The following is a 17,968-nucleotide window of genomic DNA, read 5'->3' as shown; positions in this document are numbered from 1 at the left end:
TTGCTGAAGTTGTTTATCAGCTCTAGGAGCTCTCTAGTGGAGTTTTTTGGGTCACTTAGGTAGACTATCATGTCGTCTGCAAATAATGATAGTTTGACTTCTTCCTTTCCAATTTGTATCCCTTTGACCTCCTTATGTTGTCGAATTGCCCGAGCTAGTACCTCAAGTACAATATTAAAAAGATAAGGAGAGAGGGGGCAGCCTTGTCTAGTCCCTGATTTCAGTGGGATTGCTTCAAGTTTCTCTCCATTTAGTTTAATGCTGGCTACCGGTTTGCTGTATATTGCTTTTACTATGTTTAGGTATGGGCCTTGAATTCCTGTTCTCTCCAGGACTTTAAGCATGAAAGGATGCTGAATTTTGTCAAATGCTTTTTCAGCATCCAATGAAATGACCATGTGGTTTTGTCCTTTGAGTTTGTTTATGTAGTGGATTGCATTGATGGATTTCCGTATATTGAACCAACCCTGCATTCCCGGGATAAAGCCTACTTGATCATGGTGGACGATCATTTGGATGTGTTCTTGGATTCGGTTGGCAAGAATTTTATTGAGTATTTTTGCATCGATGTTCATAAGGGAAATTGGTCTGAAGTTCTCTTTCTTTGTTGGATCTTTGTGTGGTTTTGGTATCAGCCTAATTGTGGCTTCGTAGAAGGAAATGGGTAGTGTTCCTTCTGTTTCTATTTTGTGGAATAGTTTGAAGAGTATTGGTGTTAACTCTTCTTTGAAGGTCTGATAGAATTCTGCACTGAAACCATCTGGTCCTGTACTTTTTTTAGTTGGAAGACTTTCTATGACTCCTTCTATTTCTTTAGGCATTATGGGACTGTTTAGATGGTCTATATGGTCCTGATTTAATTTTGGTATTTGGTATCTGTCAAGGAAATTGTCCATTTCCTCCAGATTCTCCAGTTGTGTTGAGTACAGGCTCTTGTAGTAGGATCTGATGATTTTTTGGATTTCCTCAGTTTCCGTTGTTATATCTCCCTTTTCATTTCTAAGTCTGTTAATTTGGATACTTTCTCTGTGCCCTTTGGTCAGTCTGGCTAAGGGTTTATCTATCTTGTTGATTTTCTCAAAGAACCAGCTCCTGGTTTTGTTGATTCTTTGTATGGTTCTCTTTGTTTCTACTTGATTGATTTCGGCCCTGAGTTTGATGATTTCCTGCCTTCTACTCCTCCTGGGTGAAATAGCTTCTTTTTGTTCCAGGGCTCTCAGGTGTGTCATTAAGCTGGTAATGTATGCTCTCTCCATTTTCTTTTTGGAGGCACTCAGGGCTATGAGTTTTCCACTTAGCACTGGTTTCATTGTGTCCAATAGATTTGGGTATGTTGTGTCTTCATTTTCATTGTGTTCTAAAAAGTCTTTAATTTCTTTCTTTATTTCTTCCTTGACCAAGGTATCATTGAGTAGAATATTGTTCAGTTTCCACGTGTATGTGGGTTTTCTGTTGTTTTTGTTGCTATTGAAGACCACTTTTCCTCCATAGTGATCTGATAGGAGGCATGGGATTAGTTCGATCTTCTTATATTTGTTGAGGTCTGTCTTGTGACCAGTTATATGGTCGATTTTGGAGAAGGTACCATGAGGTGCTGAGAAAAAGGTATATTCTTTTGCTTTAGGATAGAATGTTCTATATATATCTGTTAAATCTAATTGGTCCAAAGCTTCAATTAGTTTCATTGTGTCCCTGTTTAGTTTCTGTTTTCCTGATTGGTCCATTGAGGAAAGTGCAGTGTTGAAGTCACCCACAATTATTGTGTTAGGTGCAATGTGTACTTTGAGTTTTAATAAAGTTTCTTTTACGAAAAAGGGTGCCCTTGCATTTGGAGCATAGATGTTCAGGATTGAGAGTTCTTCTTGTAGTATTTTTCCTTTGACCAGCAAGAAGTGTCCCTCAGAGTCTCTTTTGATGACTTTGAGTTGAAAGTCAATTTTATCTGATATTAAAATGGCTACTCCAGCTTGTTTCCTGAGACCATTTGCTTGTAAAATTGTCTTCCAGCCTTTTACTCTAAGATAGTGTTTGTCTTTGACCCTGAGGTGTGTTTCCTGTAAGCAGCAAAATGTAGGGTCCTGTTTACGTATCCAGTCAGTTAGTCTGTGTCTTTTTATTGGGGCATTAAGTCCATTGATGTTAAGAGATATTAAGGAATAGTGATTGTTACTTCCTGTCATTTTTGACATTATTTTTTAAATTTGATTGGTTAACTTCTTTTGGGTTTGATGAAAGGTTACTATCTTGCTTTTTCCTGGGTGAAGTTTCCCTCCTTGTATTGGTGTTTTCCTCCTATTATCCTTTGTAGGACTGGGTTTGTGGATAGATATTGGGTAAACTTGGTTTTGCCATGTAATATCTTAGTTTCTCCATCTTCGGTGATTGAGAGTTTTGCTGGATATAGTAGTTTTGGTTGGCATTTGTGTTCTCTTAGAGTCTGCATGAGATCTGCCCAGGACCTTCTAGCCTTCATAGTCTCAGGTGAAAAGTCTGCTGTGATTCTGATAGGTCTTCCTTTATATGTTACTTGGCCTTTTTCTCTTACTGCCTTTAATATTCTTTCTTTGTTTAGAACATTTGGTGTTTTCATTATTATGTGACGGGAAGTATTTCTGTTCTGGTCCAGTCTGTTTGGGGTTCTGTAGGCTTCTTGTATATTCATGGGCATCTCTCTCTTTAGGTTAGGGAAGTTTTCTTCCATAATTTTATTGAAGATATTTGCTGGCCCTTTAAGTTGTAAATCTTCACTCTCATCTATGCCTATAATCCTTAGGTTTGGTCTTCTCATTGTGTCCTGGATTTCCTGGATATTTTGGGTTATAAGCTTTTTGCATTTTGCATTTTCTTTAACTGTTGAGTCCATGGTTTCTATGGAATCTTCAGCATCTGAGATTCTTTCTTCTATCTCTTGTATTCTGTTGTTGATATTTGCATCTCTGTCCCCTGATTTCTTCCCAAGGCTTTCTATTTTCAAAGCTGTCTCCCTTTGAGTTTTCTTAGTTGTTTCTACTTCTGATTTTAGATCCTGGATGGTTTTGCTTAGCTCCTTCACTTGCTTGTTTGTGCTTTCCTGTAATTCTTTAAGAGATTTTTGTGTTTCCTCTTTCATGACCTCAGCCTGTTGACCAAAGTTCTCCTGTATTTCTTTAAGTGTTTTTTGCATTTCCTCCTTGTTGGCTTTTGTATTCTCCTGGATTTCTTTCAATGATTTTTGTGTTTCCCTTGCAAGGGCTTCTAACTTTTGATCCATTTTCTCCTGAATTTCTTTAAGTATGTCCTTCATGTATTCCTGTACCAGCATCATGACCAGTGATTTTAAATCCAAATCTTGTTTTACTGGTGTGATGGGGTATCCAGGACATGCTGGTAGAGGAGAATTGGGTTCAGATGTTGCCATATTGCCTTGATTTCTGTTAGTGACGTTCCTGCATTTGCCTTTTGCCATCTAGTTCTCACTGGTGTTAGTTGGTCTTGTCACTGCTGGACTCACCAGTGCAAGCTGCCCCTTCCCAGGTGGCCTCTGGTGCACAGCTTACCTCCTGCACTGCCTGGAGACAGGGTGCTGTTGCCCAGGCTGTTCAGATCCCGAAGCAGACACCCGAAGGCTCCTACTGGGGCCCGCTGGATTCACCGGAGCACACCGACTTCTCCCAGCTGGCCGCCCAGAAGCCCCTCTTGCCTCTTGCAGGACCTGGAGATGTGGTGTTGCCGCCCAGGCTAATATGGATCCGGAAGCGGAGAGCGAGGTCCCATTTTTCAATTGTTGCTTAAAGGTTGAACCATTATGACTGGCCCAACTTGGGATGCATCCCATGAGCAGGCACCAAACCTTGATCCTCCTACTGATGATATGTTGTGCTTGGAGACAGGAGCCTAGCATGGCTGTCCTCTGAGAGGCTCTACCAGCAGCTGACTGAAGGAGCTGAAGGGGATGGCAATCCCATAAGAAGACCAAGTGTCAATTAACCTGAATCCCTAAGAACTCTCAGAGACTGAGCCACCAACCAAAGAGCATACATGGGCTGGTCTGAGGCCCTGGCACATATGTAGCAGAAAGATGCCTTGTCTGGCCTCAGTGAAAGAAGATGTGCCTAATCCTGTAGAGACTTGATGCCCCGGGGAGGGGGGATGCAGAAGGGCACCCCCCTGAAAAGCAAACAGGAAAGGGAAGGGGGGAAGAACTCGATGAGGGGGGACTGGAAATAGGAGCAACATTTGGGATGTAAATAAATAAAATAATTAATAATTTAAAAAAGAAACACTTTTAAACTCATTCTATAATACCAGTAAGTACAACCTCAGTGCAAAAACTAAATAAACAACAAAAAGAAAATTATTTACCAATTCCCCAATGAACATAGGTAACAAAGATCTCAATAAATAAAAAATCTTTAAATCAAATTTAAGAAGAAATTGAAAAGATCATGCATCCTAACCAAGCAGCAGCACTCCAAGGATGCCAGTTTGGTTCAATATATACAAATAAATAAATAAATACATAAATGGATGTTAGGACATAAATTGCATGATCATCTAAATAGACACCAAAGAGGCCTTTGAAAGGGTTCAACATCCCTTCATGCTGAGTCTTAAAGAAACTAAATAGAAGGAGTATATCCAGACATAATAAAAACTATATATAACAAATTAATACTCAATGTTACACTCAATGGGAGGAAATTAAAAGAATTTTCTCTAAAATCTAGAATGAGATAAATTACCTACTATTTTCATTGGTTTTCAATAAATTGAAGTTTGAACTAGGCAATAAGAGAAAGAAATTATAATGACTCTTTCTCGTCTGGGCTGATAGTGCTCCCTCCAAGAGCCAAAGACCACCTAGCAAAAGCCCCAATATCTGACCTAAGAAGTCATCTTTTGAGTTGTTGTCTGGGACTTTACAAGAGAGTCTTAAAATATACAAGTCTATTGCTGTTGCCCTTGGTTACGCCTCAGTGGTGGAAGGCTGAAGACACCATACATTTCAGAAACAGGGAACAGACACTCCTGAGCTGGAACTGGTCTGAATGCCCCCTCCCCGATAACTAACTTTCATGATAGCAGAAGGCTTTGTGCAAGCTTTCCAAGGAGAGAGGTCACCAACACCTATGAACCTCAACATGCAAACACTGATGCTAACCAACAGCTTTCTACTTAAAAGAAAAACCCGGTGAGGAAGACAGGGACCACGCCTAGAATGGGAAACCCAGCTAACTTCTCGGGGTGGTAAAGGTGCTCTACAGATCACTTGGTAAGAAAGAAACCATCAATATCAGCCAGCTCTAAACCCTGCAAGTGATAACACCTGCCTACGAGGTGTGCCCTAGTGCAATAGTGGTTTGAGTGTTAAGGAAATAACCAAACACTTTTTTTTAAGTTCTTAGTAACTTTATTCTTTTTTTTAATTTATTGATATATTTATTTACATTTCAAATGATTTCCCCTTTTCTGGACCCCCCACTCCCCGAAAGTCCCATCAGTCCCCTTCCCTCCACCTGTTTTCCCACCCAACCCTTCCCACTTCCCCGTTCTGATTTTGCTCTATACTGCTTCACTGAGTCTTTTCAGAACAAGGGGCCACTCCTCCGTTCTTCTTGTACCTCATTTGATGTGTGGATTATGTTTTGGGTATTCCAGTTTTCTAGGTTAATATCCACTTATTAGTGAGTGCATACCATGATTCATCTTTTGAGACTGGGTTACCTCACTTAGAATGATGTTCTCTAGCTCCATCCATTTGCCTAAGAATTTTATGAATTCATTGTTTCTAATGGCTGAATAGTACTCCATTGTGTAGATATACCACATTTTTTGCATCCACTCTTCTGTTGAAGGATACCTGGGTTCTTTCCAGCATCTGGCAACTGGCAGTTCCTCCAAAAACTGGGCACCTCACTTCCAGAAGATCCTGCTATACCACTCCTGGGCATATACCCAGAGGATTCCCCACCATGTAATAAGGATACATGCTCTACTATAACCAAACACTTGTAAAAACTGGATTGAGGGCTCACTCCATGAGATGGAACTCTCATCTGACATTGTTGGTGAAGCCAAGAACCTAAAGCTAGATAGTTCACGGTTTCTACAGAAAAATCTAGTAATATTTTTTCTGCTAGATGAACATAACAATAAAATGGCTCCTATGATGTATTATAGCTATAGGCCTGTATATCATTCAACCCTCAGAAGAGAAACTTCTTCTTGTAGTAGGTGATAATTAAAACAGAGACAACCCATAACTAGGAAAAGTCAGAGACAGAGAGACAGAGACAGAAAGATAGAGACAGAGACAGAGAGAGAGAGAGAGAGAGAGAGAGAGAGAGAGTTTGAAGTTTGATTGCTCAGTACTAAATGGGATGTCTTTATCAAACACTTCCCTTCAAGGCTCACCAATATAAGAGTCAATGGTGGTGGGTGACTTTAAGGAAACAGCATGTCTTGGTTAGCTTCCTATCACTATGATAAAACACCATGACCAGAAGCAACTCAGAGAACAAAGGGTTTATTCCAATTTAAAACTATTAGGTTATATTCAAACACTGAGGAAACTCAGGGCAGGAACCTGGAGTTAGGAACTGAAGTAAAGGCCACAGATGAATTCTGCTTACTAGTTTACTCTTCATGGCTTGCTTGGCCTGTTTCATTTGTTGATTTGGTTGGTTGGTTTGGTTTTTGTGGTGGTAGTGGTGGAAGTAGTAGTGGTGGTGGTGGCAGCAGTGGCAGTGGGTCTTTTGAGACATGATTGCTCTTTGTAGTTCTGACTGTCTTAGAACTTACTCTGTAAACTAGGCTGGTCTTGAACTCACAGAGGCCTACATCTGCCTCCCGGGTGCTGGGATTAAAGCCATGCACCATCATTGCCAAGCTTCAACCTGCTTTATTATACATCTCAAGACCACCTGCCCAAAGATAGCACTGCCCACTGTGAGCTGGGGACTTCCACACCAATCATCAACCAAGAAAATGTCCTGCAAGCTTGTTTACAGGGCAGTCTTACAGGGTATTTTCTCAATTGAAAGTCACTTTGCTCAGGTGACCTTAGGCTATGTCACATTAATGTAAAAATTTAACTAGCACAAAGCATTTTCCAGATACAGCAGGACATATATACATATAAGCTCACAGAGGCTGTCAGCACATGTGTAACAGCTGATCAATCTCAAGCCAGACAAAATCCCAGCACAGGGGAGAAGAAATGAACATAAAGTCCCACCCTAGTCAAGAAGCTAGGCTCAAATGGTAGCTTCTGGGAGAGTGAAAATCCATTTCCTTTAGTGAAAAGACATGTATCAACCATGATCTGAGGCAGGCCCTGTGCCAAGGAGTAGTTGGCCAACACAAATCAACTCTGTGTTTTAATGGCTTGCTTGCTTTCTTTCTTTCTTTCTTTCTTTCTTTCTTTCTTTCTTTCTTTCTTTCTTTCTTCCATTATTTCTTTCTCTCTTTTTTCCCTTCTTTCCTTTATTTCCTCTTCCTCTTCCCCTTCCCCTTCCCCTTCCCCTTCCCCTACCTCTTCCTCTTCCTCTTCCTCTTCCTCTTCCTCTTCCTCTTCCTCTTCCTCTTCTTCTTCTTCTTCTTCTTCTTCTTCTTCTTCTTCTTCTTCTTCTTCTTGGAGAGAGAAAAATGGGTGAATGAGGATAGGGAAGGATTTGGGAGGAGTTGGGGGATGAAATTATGTTTAAAATATATTATATGAGCCAGGTGTGGTGGCATGCACCTTTAATCTCAGCATTCCAGCAGCAAATGCAGGGCAATCTCTGTGACCTTGAAGCCAGCCTGGTCTACCTAGAATGTTCCAGGAGACCTTATCTCAAACAAACAAAGAAAATACTGTGCAGTTCTCAAAAAATGAACAAAAATAAAAGAACTTTGGCATAATCCTAACTAAGGAACTAAAAAGCATCTACAATGAAACTTTTAAGACAGGAAGAAAAACATTGAAGTCACTAAAAAAAAATGAAAAAAAATCTTTCATGCCCTGGATTGTGGAATTGGCATTACTGAACATTACTGAACATTACTGAAAGGAATTCAAAGCAATCCACATTAAAATTCTGGCAAAAATGTCCTCATAGAGCTAGAGAAAATAATCCTCAAATCCTTATGGGAATATAAAAACACAAATAGCCAGAGAAAACTTAGAGAAACTAATGGTAGAAGTATCACAATATTTGACCTCAAATTATACCTCAGAGTCATAGGAATAAAATAAAGTATGGTATGGACTCCAAACAGACACAGAGATCAATTATATAATAGAAAACTCGAAAAAAGACCCACATAGCTACAGTCATATAATTTCTGATAAATATGTCAACAGTATACATTAGGAAAAAAGACTTCAGTAAGTTGCACAGCAAAAACTGGTTATGGACATGCAGAAGACTAAAGTTAGATCCATATATCTCACCCTACACACACATACATACACATATATACATACACACATATATATATATATATATACATATATACATGCATATACACACACATACATACACAATCAATCAATTCTAAATCAATCAAAGAGCCAGGCAGTGGTGGTGCACGCCTGTAATTCCAGCACTCTGGGAGGCAGAGGCAGGCGGATTTCTGAATTCGAGGCCAGCCTGGTCTACAGAGTGAGTTCCAGGACAGCCAGGGCTATACAGAGAAACCCTGTCTCAGAAAAGCCAAATCCAAAAAAACCATAAATAAATAAATAAATAAATAAATAAAATCAAAGACTTTAATATCAGACCAGAAACTTTGAAACTGTTGGAATAAAGTTGACAAAGCATTTCAAAATGTAGGTATAAACAAAGATGTTCTGAAAATGGCTCAGACATGTCATAAAATAATCCAAAGATTTGATAAATAGAATTATAAAGGATGAATGGAAATAAAATTTAAATGCTTCTGCATAGCAAAAGAAACACTATCCAGAGTGAAGAAACAGCCTACAGACTGGGAAAATGTGCTAACTGCATTAGGCAGTAGGTAAACATCTAGAATTTATAAAGAAGTACAAAAAACAAACACTAGAAAATATTCTAATCAACAAGTGTGCTAAATAGTTCTCAAAGAAGAAATATGGGCAGCCAATCAGTATCTGAAACAGTATCCGACATACTCGACCATCAGGAAAATCCAAAAGGAAACTTCACTGAGATGCTTTCTCACCTGTCAGAGCGGCTGTCATCAAGAAAATAGATGTTGGTGAACCAGAGTACTGGCTGTTCTTGCAGAAGGCCCAAGTTCAGTTCCCAGCACCCTCAGCAGGTCACCCACTAACATCTTTAAGTCTGGTTCCAGAGAATCTGATGCCCTCTTCCATAGGCAACACACACACACACACACACCCACACACACACATGCACACGCACACATAAACATACACATATAGGCATATGCATATACACATACACACATGCATACACAAACATATATACATACACACACATAGATACATACATATACACAAATACACACAAACATACACACACATACACACAAACAAACATACACACATATACATAGATACATGCATATACACAGACACGAACACATACATACACATACATGCAGACACATACACACACATACAGACATATAAACACATACATATATACACATACATATATATACACACATGCACACACACACAAATATACACTCATATGCACATACACACATGCATATACACACATACATACACATACAGACACACACTGACACACACATACACTCATATGCATACACATACAGACACACACATAAACATACATACATACACATACACAAGAAAATGAATCTTCTAAAAGCCATAAGCAACAAAGGCCAACACAGATGTGGGTGAAAAGAGCCTTGGGCACTGCTGATGGGATGTAACTCATGCAGGCATGATGCAGGCATGATGCAGCCATGATGCAGGCATGATGCAGCCATGATGGAAGTCAGTGCAGAGGTTCCTCAAAACATTAAAAGTGGAATTGCTATATGGCCCAGCTATCCCATTCCTGATATTCAGCCAAAGGTCCCGCATCCTATCACAGAGATATTTGCACATCTGTGTTTATCGCTGTTCTGGCCACAGCAGCTAAGAAAAGAACCAGAGTAGACATCCTTCCACAGATCACGGATAAGAAGGCATGTGCATGGGCACAAAGGAAGGCCTTCATCTGTGATGAGGTGGCACTATTGTCTCCGCAGGATAACAGACATGGAATGTGTAGCAAGAGAAATAAACCGGACTCATGTTTGAATATCTCACCAAAGACTCTCATAGCTCAAATACACATCTTTAGGAAAGTAGCAGGAATTAAATTCACTGCACAATAGCCAGTAGCCTTTCTACGTACCAGTAACAAACCTGCCAGGAAACTGATGTAGTCTCACGGACACAAAACCTGAATGGAAACCTGTGTGGATGGTTGTGATGTGGGTGTGGTTGTATAGAACAAGAAACTAGAAACAGGACTTTGGAAATGGAAGAAGAGATCTTAGAGGAAGAAGAGAACGTGAAGGGAGGGAGGGAGCGATAGGAACCGTGGGATTCGGGGGATCCTGTCGTTGGCCAGCCTGGCTGCCTTGTGAGGCGTGGTGCACATCACGGGTTTGCAGGTTAGAGCCCGTTGCTCCTGAGTACAAGTGTCTTCCACTTCCTGAGACCTTCAGACAGTGAAGGTGAAGTGTTCAGGTATCCCTCCCTCCTTCCCTCCCTCCCTCCCTTCTCCCCTCCCTCCCTCCTTCTCTCTTACACTCCTTCCCTCTATCCTCCCCCCTCCCCCTCCCCTTCCCTGCCCCCCTCCTCCCCTCCCTCCTTTCCTAACTTTCTTTCTTTTTAAGACAGGGTCTTGCCACATATTCCATGCTGACTTAGACCTCCTAATCCTGCCTCAGTCTCCCAAAAGCTGAAATTACAGAGATGTACTATTATGTTCAGCTCTATATACGTTTTAAAATGATTTTCATGATCATGGTGAAATACATGATTTTAAAATGTACTACTTGTGGTATTTGGTCAGGGAGGCACGGGAGACTGATAGGACCATGGGTCTTGGACATTGATCTTCTGAACCCTTGAGTTTCCAGCAATTGCCATTATATTCTGTTTCTGATAAAGGTATAAAAGGTCAGATTGCTCTCAATAAAATGGTCACAGCCTCAGCCTTATTGTGGACCCTCCAGCTGGCCTAGTTTAATTCCTCCAGGTCGTATCAGGTGGAAATGCAGGTGCTTACAATAGAATGTGAAGGCAGATGGAGAAATTAACAGGGTGACCCAGCCAGCGAGGGCTCTACTGGCAAGCCAGACCACCTGAGTTCATCCCAGGAAGGAGAGAACTAATTCTGACAAGTGGTCTTCTGGTCTCCGTGCATGCACACACAAATTGTTATATGTGAGTACACTGTCACTATCTTCAGACACACCAGAAGAGAGCATCAGATCCCATTACAGATGGTTGTGAGCCACCATGTGGTTGCTGGGATTTGAACCCAGGACATCTGGAAGAGCAGTCAGTGCTCTTAACCACTGAGCCATCTCTCTAGCCCCAAAACCTAGGAATGTGGCACACAAATTAAATAATTCAATACGTGTAAGGGTTTTCTTTTAAAAAAGAGAAATCATAAGGGAAGCCACTGGGGAGAAGAGGAAAGAGTCTAGAAGCAAGGGGTGGGGAGGGTAGTGGGGGTAGCGGACAAACTAGAACAAGTTATGCTGAAACAACATGTGTGCTAATTGAAAAAAATTAACAGGGAAAATATAAATTAAGCTTCTAGTGCTCTGACTGGAGTAAGAGCAACAACTGAACAATAGAACTCATACGGTGCAATTGATTGTTCATGAGTAAAAAAAAAACCTCATCTGATCATTTCAGTGAGTTTCTGTTTATTGAACACATGCTCCTTCTGCCGTCTCCTCTGTGATGGTTGCTACACAGCAGGGAAGCAGACGAATAATCCTTGATCTTAACAGAAGCAGAAAAACATTTGACAAAAATCTCCTCCCAGTTCTTAGCAAACTATGATCAAAGCAGAATTCTCCTGATAAGGTGTTCATCCAAACCACAAAGCCAAACCGTCATCCCTAAAGCCGAAACATGAGCAGCCTTCTGATCAGTCTCCGGTACAAGAAAACAACTCTCAAGGTCCTGACCACTAAACTAACTTTAAAATGAGATATGTGAAATTATATTTTAAAAAAATCTCGCCCTTCAAGATGAAATAATTAAATGTATTTTAAAAATTCAAAGTATCTATGAATAGGACATGAACATGGTTCAATAACAGATATAAAAACAATATACCGAATACCACAACACCCCGTGTACTGGAGATCATCAAGTGGTAAGTGCACTTGACACTTTACCACGGCAACAGGAGACAGCGGTACATAGCAACCCAGCTATGTGTGCTCTTCACAAGAGATCAGCCCTGCGGACCCACCAGGCATGGCTGCTGTGTGACTGAGCTCACGGGTTGAGCTGAGGCTGACCAGGAAGAGACTTATGGCAGACATATCTGCGTAGTTATGATTTGGGAGAGGCGCACGTGACAAGAACTCACCGCAAATATATTCTCAGCTCCCCCGCTTCAAGTACATTTATTGGACAATAAATGGGGTGGGGGTAAAGCCTGTTTTGAGTTTCATCTTTGTGTTGGGTGTCTGCGCCATTTCTCCCTCCCCGCCTCCAGCTCCTCTCACTTATGCCAACACCCTCTCATACCCATGGCCTCCTGTTCCCTTCAACACCGTTGTAGTTACACAAATGGCTACGTAAATACAGCCTGCGCAGTCCACTCGGTGTTGTGTGTGACTTGTATTGGTTTTCCACAGCTGACCACTTGGTATCAGATAAGCATGGAGAGGGCTCGTGCCTGGAGAAGACTCGGTCTCCCTCTGTGGGAAGGCGTTAGCTGCACTTAGCTCTTCATCAGCCATTTTAGTCTTCTCGAAATGGTGGTGAAGACACGCAACAGTGTCCTGGGTTTGTATTTTTCTCTCTACCTCTCCCCCCTTCCCCTCCTCCCCCCCCCACTTCTCCTCTCCCCTCCCCCTCCTTTTGCTCTGTGTGTTGTTTTCTTTTGTCCTGTTGTAATTCTTCTTTTTTGCTGCCGAGGGACACAACATGAAAGGAAGTGGGAGGGTGACAAGTGACAGCTTGTAAATAAGTCAAAACAACAACAACAAAGGCACTCTGAGAAAGAAGTCATTTTTTAAGCACAATAATTTCATCTCTACACCTCTCAAAATTTTATCGTTAATTCCACAGTCCCCTTTCACAGTCTAAGGCATCTTAGTGAAATTCTGTCCTTTTCTCCCTGGTGAGTGACAAGGTTGTGCCTGTCACTTGCTGGGCTGTTGGTAGTCTCACAGTGAGACGCCTCAACACGGGAAGGGCTGAGCTCAGTGGCAGAGCTGTTTGTCTAGCACCGTGAATAATCTGGGGGACCGTTCCTCATCACCAGGCTCCTCGCCGATAGGTTTGTGTGACCCTCGGACTAATCATCTAAAGCAGGCGTGCCCTCTGTAGTCTCTAGGGACGGGGATGGGTCCAGCAAGCAACTTCGTCTGTCCCAGCTGCCCTCCGATGTCTACATGTGCGTCTATTGTGGCGACCATGCCTCTTGCGTTCTTTGTTTTGAAAATGACAAAATTTTATCCTGGCTTAAAATAATTGAATACAGTGCTGAACATTAAAAGGCACGATTCATTCATCAATCCAGGATCACAGGAGGGTCCGTTATCAGTATGGCCAGAAAGCAGGTAATAAGTCTGCTTGGCTCAAAATTCCAAGCCCATCACTTACCTCTCTGAGACAGTTTTCTCTTCTTTAGAGTAGAGACAACCGAAATATTTACTCAGTGCATATGTGACGACGGCTTACATGGGATGACATGTGTACATGTTTTAGCATAGCACCCGGCATAATGGAATTATCCAGAGAGTGTAACTCTCCACCTGTAAGAAATGAGGAGGCTCCCTGTACTGACTGGTTTTGTGTCAACCTGACTCCGACTGGAGTTATCACAGAGAAAGAAGCTTCAGGTGAGGTTCAGCACAGTTCTACCCACATCCCCGCGATTCTGTTTTTATTTGAGACCCTGCAGACATTTTCTGACCGTTCTCCTCATAGCGGCCTTCACCTCCGTGTTCTTCAGGCTGTAGATGAGGGGGTTCAGCATGGGGGTGATGACGCTGTACTGCAGAGAGAAGATCAGCTCTTGAGTTGATCCAGAATTTGGCATGAGGTAGCGGAGTAACCCTGAGCCATAAAAGAAGCTCACGGCAGCGAGGTGGGAGGAACAGGTAGAAAAGGCCTTGCTTCTACCGGAGGCCGAGCTCATCCCCAGGATGGTGAGCAGGATGCGAATGTAGGACAGGAAGATTAGCAGGAAGTTTCCAAAGAAGTGGATGAAGCTGGAGCAGAGGAGGGTGGTGAAACTTGCAGACACATCAGAGCAAGACAAGGGGTAGAGAGAGGGTAGCTCACAGATGAAGTGGTGGATATCCTGAGCCTCACAGAAATCTAAAGTCAAAGCGACAAGGATATTGATGAAGGCGTCCAGAAAAGCCAGGCTCCACGAGCCGCACACCAGCCCTGCACACAGCTGCCTGCTCATCACTCGGCCATAGAGCAGCGGAGAGCTGATGGCCACATAGCGGTCATAGGCCATCACGGCTAGCAGGCAGGACTCCGTGCCTCCAGTCGCAAACACAAAGAAGACCTGAGCCAGGCAGCCCTCCACTGAGATGGTCTTCGTCACAGACAGGAGGTTCTCCAACAGCTTGGGCACCGTGACGGAGGAGTGGCAGAGGTCTAGGAAGGACAGGTGTCCCAGGAAGAAGTACATGGGAGTGTGGAGGTGGCGGTCGACCTTGACCACCAGCAGCAGCAGCAGGTTCCCCGTGAGGGTCAGGACATAAATCACCAGGAAGAGCACAAAGAGCAGACCCTGGACCTGGGTATCGACCGACAGCCCGAGCAGGATGAACTCGGGGACCGTGCTGCGGTTCCTCATTGCCTTTGACGTTTCTTTTGGACCGTGAATGATAAATTGGTGATACCCCTTCCTTTGCCTAGGTGACGCGTGAGCGTCTGGCCCTCTTTCTTAGAATTTCACGCTCCTTGAAAATGCATGCTTAAAAACGGTTTGCTTGCCTGAGTCTCTGGAGCAGAGAGCCTCTAGTTCCAGAGATACCTTTTGGGAGCACTGGCTGCTCTTTGGAGGACCCGGGTTCAAATCCCAGCACCCACATGGTAGCTCACACTTATCTGCAACTCCAGTTCCGGGGAATCCAAAACCCCCATATAGACATACATGCAGGCAAAACACCAATGCACATAAAATTAAAAAAATTTAGAAAGAAAGAAAGAAAGAAAGAAAGAAAGAAAGAAAGAAAGAAAGAAAGAAAGAAAGAAAGAAAGAAAGAAAGAAGACCAGAGTCAAAATCTTACACAGACGTTTTCAAGTGGGACAGCTTAGAAACTGTGCTCCTCTGGAACCAAAGCTCGCTCCTTCCGGGCATGCGCACTACGGTTACAGCGTTGTGAAATTCACAGGATTAAAGGCAGCACTTTTTTTAAATCTGGTGCTGGAGTTCACTGCTCTCGGCGCTCCCCTTGTTCAGACTCTGAGTCCCAGCTTTCATGGGAAATGAGTCTGAGAATGTAGCCACAGTTTGCTCGGCCGTTGTCACAATTACGTGCAGCGTGAGTGGCTCTTTTCCAGAAAGGACCTGGCTGAGGAAAATGTTTTCAGAAGGGGACACGCAAAAGCATCTAGCTTGGTAAACGGCTCAAAGTCGTTCAAAATGCATTATCTCCAAATGAAAATTAATGTGTTGATGAGCTGACAGGCACCGTGGGTGAGCCAGGGGAGAACCGCCTGCAGCTTCACTTCAGAGAGCGGGCCTGGTTAGGGATCAATAGGGGATTTTTACACAGTGTGGCTTGCGTGAGCACAGATGTAGCAAAGGCAACGGACAAAAGTCTGACAACTGGAAAGGTTTAGACGGTGTTTTATACTGCCGCAAACCTCGGGGTTACAACTAGCAGGCACACGGACAGTTAAATGCATGGCTACTTTCTGCGCCTTGTGTTTGGAATTCTTTATGGATTGCCAAGCCTGCCGCAGGTGTCCTCATCTACCGCACCCCTGGAACACGCACGGCGTTCTCCTACAAGCCCCCCCTAAACTTGCAGACAACATCTTAACAGTTACATGTGTGAAAATGGAAGCTAACTACTCTGGATGCCCATGGGTGTTGGTGGGGGAGGGGTGGGGTGTTACTGTTTTATGTCTAGGGCTAAAAACAGCAGAGGTGCTGGAGTTACCCAATTTTCTTGTCTTTACCTCTAACTCATATTGAATTTTCTTTAAAAGAAGAAGAGGATTTACCCGGAGGAGCAAACCAAACTTCTTACATAACAGAAGTGACTTTCCATCCCAGAGAAGAGCCTGCTAGCCCAGGATCCAAACCGCAGACGGGAAGGTTAAGGAGCAGGGAAAGTGACTGATCAGGAAAAAGACTGGTGGACACTGAGGGGGTGGACCCATGGTGGGGCAGGGAGGCAGGCGTTACCTTGCTCCGTCTTCTCCCTGTGCAGACGCGTCCCATTTTCTGGGGTGTTTGGCATGAATCTGAATGCAGGAGAAATTCAAAAGAAGCTGTACGGCCATCCAATTTCTGTTTAAGATCTTCTGCACATAAAGACGTGTGCTCACCCCTCAGTAAGGCTTTCTGGACTCGGGCAGCATGGGTGACCCCTCTGTAGATTAAACTACACAGAAAAGGAAAAGCCTTAGACTTGACAGTCCTAAAGAGTATCACAGCAAAGTTTCACAAACCCCTTTAGCACCATTACACAACCATATCTCTCTCTCTCTCTCTCTCTCTCTCTCTCTCTCTCTCTCTCTCCTCTCTTTCTGTGGCTGTTAATATATGCTAATAGCACCATCTTAACAAAGGAGGCTCACATCTAACTGTTTAGACAGGCCACTGTGTAAAGGTGGCCAATGGGACAGAGAAGCGATGACCAGAAAGCCCAGGGGACAGCTGTATCTCCTGGAGGCTAGAAAGCACCTCCTGGGGCAAAGTTGTGCCCTTTGGCTTAAAAGGGTTACTAAATGATTCCCCCAGGAATTCCCATGGAGGTTAAGTGATTCACGGTTTATTTTAAATCCTCTCCCTAATGCTGTACTTCTAGATCTACTATATATAATAATCTGTATTGTATATCATAATTGCTGTGGAGTTGCTGATCATTTGCATTTACCACCACACTCACTTTACTCCACTGACCTGCCTCCAGAATTGGAAAACTTCGGCAGCTGAACCGAGAGACCTCCGCGGAAGACCCTGCTTGGCACCAATTAGACACAGCTGGAAAAGGAGTCCGGCCCGGGAATGATGACCTTGTCATCTTGAAGGAGTTTCTTCGAGTTTCTGTCTGTGGGGTGTCTCCTAGTGATGTTCCGCTCTGTGTTTTAACACTATATGATTCCATTTTATGTTTTTTTTATACCTTTCTGTTTATCCATTCTTAAGGGTTATCATGTTGTAATTTTTATATGGGATGACACGTGTGCACGGCGTGTACTGATTAATGGACACAGACTCCCAATGGATAATTTTATTTTTGAGATCAGGTCTCATTATGTAGACCTATCTGACCTAGGACTCATAGATATCTACCGGCCTCTGATTTCCAGTACTGTTCGCCACCATGCCTGACCTAATAGATCATTTTAAAACATATATTTCAGAGGTATTACCATGTTCTGTCACCTGATGTCATCTCTCTTAGGAAGTCAGTTTGGCAGTTCAATTTTACTTTCTCTGGAGTTAATTTTCCTTTCATAGTCTCTCACTGCTTTTTCAATGTTTCCTAACTAGGCCTCCTGTAACTAACTGCATTTGGTAACCATCATAGGCATTCTCATCTCTTCTACATCTGCTATATTTGTTTCAGGTTATT

At 42.8% G+C, this 17,968-nt stretch overlaps 1 protein-coding gene across 1 annotated transcript; it reads right to left on the bottom strand.

Moving 5' to 3' along the window:
* Positions 1-14,078: 14,078 nt before the first annotated feature.
* LOC127668120 (olfactory receptor 8S1-like) lies at positions 14,079-15,008 on the bottom strand. The gene has a single exon (XM_052161552.1). It carries the CDS (start codon positions 15,006-15,008, stop codon positions 14,079-14,081), a length of 930 nt encoding a protein of 309 aa, XP_052017512.1.
* Between the last annotated feature and the right edge of the window lie 2,960 nt (positions 15,009-17,968).

The sequence above is a fragment of the Apodemus sylvaticus genome, chromosome 17 (genome assembly GCF_947179515.1).
Source record: "Apodemus sylvaticus chromosome 17, mApoSyl1.1, whole genome shotgun sequence".
NCBI lineage: Eukaryota > Metazoa > Chordata > Mammalia > Rodentia > Muridae > Apodemus > Apodemus sylvaticus.
Note: the sequence above shows the minus strand (reverse complement) of the source record. Positions and strands in the feature narration are given on the sequence as shown.